Source organism: Elephantulus edwardii, unplaced genomic scaffold (assembly GCF_000299155.1).
Source record: "Elephantulus edwardii isolate Elephantulus edwardi_28Jun2011 unplaced genomic scaffold, EleEdw1.0 scaffold00322, whole genome shotgun sequence".
NCBI lineage: Eukaryota > Metazoa > Chordata > Mammalia > Macroscelidea > Macroscelididae > Elephantulus > Elephantulus edwardii.
Window position 1 is genome coordinate 1,683,560 of NW_006400072.1, and position 3,916 is coordinate 1,687,475.

Sequence of the window (3,916 nt, forward strand, 5' to 3'; positions counted from 1 at the left end):
CACCCCGGCCCCGAGCCCGCACTCCAGGGGCCCTGCGGGCCGGAAGGGAGAATACCGGAGCCCGGGGCTATGGGGTGGGGGCCAAGGGATGGGGCGCGCGCCCCTGAGGGAGGAGGCTGAGCGCGCACAGGACCCCCCAGCGATCTCATTTTCTGGCCTTCAGGCTTGTCCCTCCTCCCCCAACCATCCTCTCCCCGCCACGGATTTCAAACTGAGAATTTGCTGGGCGCCCACGTGGGGCCTCCCGGCCACCCCACAGTCATTCATTCGGAGCCAGGCCTGGGCGGGGCGCTGATTCCCGCCCGGGGAAGTCGCTGGGCTCCAGCCAAGGTGCGCTCTGTCAGGAGGACTAACCATGGACCCGCGCACAAGTTCTGGGACTTCAGAGATGCAGCTTGCCGGTGTGAACCTCATTCTAGTCTCTGCTTCCCAGCAGAGTAAACGTGGACTCAGCAGGGGAGGTGACTCGAAAAAGCAGAGTCCAGTGCATCCTCTCCTTTAAACCTCACAACCTTCTAGGGTGGGGAATAAGGATCCCACCTTCTCTTACAGGAAATGATTTAAAGGAAGTGAAAATCCTGTAACCATGAAGAGTGGGTGCTCTGGTGGTGACCGCAACGCCCTGTCCTGGACGTTACGCCTACAGTTTAGTGAAGTTACCAAAAGGGCAGACGTAGGGTGACAACAGGGCCATAGCGTCAGAAACCAGATGGAGCATCACTGTGAGCACCACTGTGGGTTTGACTTCTGGAAGGCTCTAGAGGGAGTCTTCCTGGAATCCTAGCTACAGATACGTAGCTGGGCTTCAGAAAAGTCCACGTGGGTCAGACTCTACCCCTCATGGACCACCTGGCTCTGAGATGGTGGTCAGGGGATTTTTGGATGGTTATCAGAGATGACAAAAGGAGGAAGGAATAAAAATTAATGAATAGAAAAATGAGGTGAAGAGAAAGGTAATACACAATAAGAGATTGAACATAGTAATTATTTACATTAATCAATGGCAATTGATGTCATAAAAGTGTGTCTGATTGACTGAATGAAAGGCTACTATGATTTGTTATTTTTCACTCAGATAATTTTTAGAAGGGTTTTTGGGGATGTCCCTCAGAACCTGAAGGTCCCCAGACAGTGGACATGTGCTGAGGGAAACCTCCCCAGTTCTAAGAGCTGGGTGCTGTGGAAGCAGGTGCTGTGGAAAGGAAAGTCCCAGGGAAGATTCCAATGAAACAGACGAGGCAGTGTCTGGTGATGCAGCCAGGGGGATTGTCTGTGGGAAACTGTCTTGTATTTGTTTAAACATTTTTATTGATTTCATTTTTTGAGTAAGTAGTAACAGGGAAAGTCTGCTCTTCACTATCATTCACCCAGTTCCTTTTTCCCATCTGCATTCTAGGATTTGTTGCTTGAGTGTACATTCAGAGATGTGTGTGTGTGTGTGTGTGTGTAGCTCTGGTGGCTTATTGGTAAGAAACTGCCCTGCAATCCCAAAGACATGTGGTTTGGATCCACCAGCTTCTTCACAGGAGGAAGATGGGCAATCTCCTCCCCACAATTTATTGCTGTAAAACCCACTGGAGGGTCAGCTGTGTGTAAGTTATCACACACACACACACACACACACGATGTAAAGATGAAGACAAGATTCATCATGTTCCTGTTTCTCAAACTTGTTAACTAAAAAAGGAATCCTTAGGTTCTGCTCATTATTAATGCTCTCTGCTTCTCAGGGAAGGTAGCTCTGGTGACTTAGTGGTAAGGAGTTGCACAGCCAATCTAAAGGCACAGGGTTCAAATCCACTAGCTGCTACTCTGGGGAGAAAGATGGGCAATCTCAAATATGATTTACAGCCTTTGAAAACCCACTGGAGGGTCAGCTAGGAGTTGGTTACAGCTTGATTGTACACAACAATGGCAATGAGCTGTGAACTGAAAAAGGTTGGCTGTTTCTGTTCACCGAGAAGCACTTGGGAAGAAAGACCTGTTTTCTGTATCTGAAAAATCAGCCGTGGAAACTGGAGCGCTCTTCCATTCTGACACAAGGTTACCAAGAAGTGGAGTCCACTTCTCAGCTACCAGTGGTGATGGTTGACTACTCTCAGGGCTGTGTCCACCCACAGACCAGGCTGAACTGTCTTGCCCAAGGATACTGGGCAAACAAGGAGCCTACCTGGACCAGGTCTACAAATACACAAATGAAAGGAGCCAGGCTGGGCCTCTGGGAATTGACCCTTTGTGATTCTGACTCATTGGCCTCACCTTTCCAGACCTTTGCTTGTGGAGGAGAAAGTGAACAAGAATTTTTAGTTGAAACAGCCAGGCTATAAATGATGGTATCTAATTCATTAAGAATAAGTGGCCATCAAGGAGAGGAGCAAATGGGGGGGAGGGGAGAGGGGGTTGTGCGGGGAGAAGGGTGCAACAATGAATGAATGGAATCCCAAAATCTCTGTAGATGTTCATTGAAATGAAAAATAAACAACCTAAATTAAAAAAAAATAAAAATATATTGTAAAATAGAATTTATATGAATGATTGTACGAAATACAATGCAAATGAAAGATTGTATAAAGCACAATGTATATGAGTGAAACATACTGTAAAGGTATCATTCTATGAAAAATCAATAAAAAATATTATTTAAAAAAAAAAAGAATAAGTGGCCAGCTCTGGTGGCCTAGTGGCAAGAGTCTGCCCTGCAATCCCAGAGATACTCTGCTGGAGGAGAGACAATCTCCTTCTGTACCAGTCAGATCCGATTTGATGGTACACACACACACACACACACACACACTAATAATAATAATAAAAAGAATACGCATCCATACTCTTGGGCAGTTAATCCAGAAAAATATGCCTGTGAAAGCTGGTCAGTAAATAAGAAAAGACCAAAGAAGAACTGATGCCTTTGAATTGTGATGCTGGTGGAAAATAGTAATTATCCCATGGGCTGGAGAAGACCAAATCTGTCTTGGAAGAAGTGCAGCCAGGATGTTCCTCAGAAACCAGGAGGGTGAGACTTCATCTCACATGCTTTGGGGTGGTATCAGAAGGGACTATTCCCTCACAGTAACACGTCCCATGCTTGGAAATACAGAAAGCCATCACAGAAGAGAAAGATCCTCAAAAGGACAGATTGCCAGTGGCCACAACACAATGGATGTTGGAGAAGAGTACTGAGTAACTCAAGGTCTGCCGGAAGAACAAGTCTGTCTTGGATGAGAAGTGCAGCCAGGTGCTATTTAGAGGCAAGAGTGACGAAACTGCACGCAACATACTTTGGTCGCATTGTCTGGAGGGACTCATCTTTGGAGAAAGACGTGCTAGGAAAGGTGGAGGGTCAGAGGAAGACCCTCAACAAGATGATTTGGCACAGTGACTGTAACAGTGTGCTTAAGTGTACCGGAGAGAGTGAGGCTGTGGTGCAGGGGAGGGCAGGGTTCAGGTATGTTGGTCACAGGGTCGCTATGAATCGTAGTGAATATGAAAGTACCTAGCAACAGCAGTGGGTTCAAGTGTAGCACCCATTGTGAAGACGGTGCCAGACCAGGTGGTGTTTACTTCTGTTTTGCACTATGAGTGGGAACCAGTTCACCTAACAACATGTTCTTACAAAAATCTGTACAAGACTATTTGTAGCAGCTTTATTTTTAATAGGCAACATCTGAAAAGAACCTGAACATTCTTCAGTAGGTGGACAGTTAGCAAACCGTGATACATCCGGACCATGGAATGATGCTCAGCTACACAAAAAATTGTAAACAACTGCTAAAAACCACAACTATTGCAGATATTTTTCCAATTTTGCCAACACCATTTGTTAAAAAGGCTGTCGTTTCCCCACTTCTCTGATTTCATCTCCTTGTCAAAAATCAGTTGACCATAGATAGATGGGTTGATCTCTGGATTCTCAATT

The 3,916-nt window shown here is 46.1% G+C and overlaps 1 protein-coding gene across 1 annotated transcript in view; it reads right to left on the reverse strand.

Annotated features, from left to right (window-relative positions):
* The window catches only part of NUP210 (nucleoporin 210kDa), a 141,967-nt gene that overhangs the window by 130,380 nt on the left and 7,671 nt on the right, over nucleotides 1–3,916 (reverse strand). Inside the window, exon 2 of the mRNA XM_006901376.1 lies at nucleotides 2,171–2,181. Coding sequence (XP_006901438.1) covers nucleotides 2,171–2,181 — 11 coding nt within the window. The remainder of the gene's footprint in view (nucleotides 1–2,170; nucleotides 2,182–3,916) is intronic.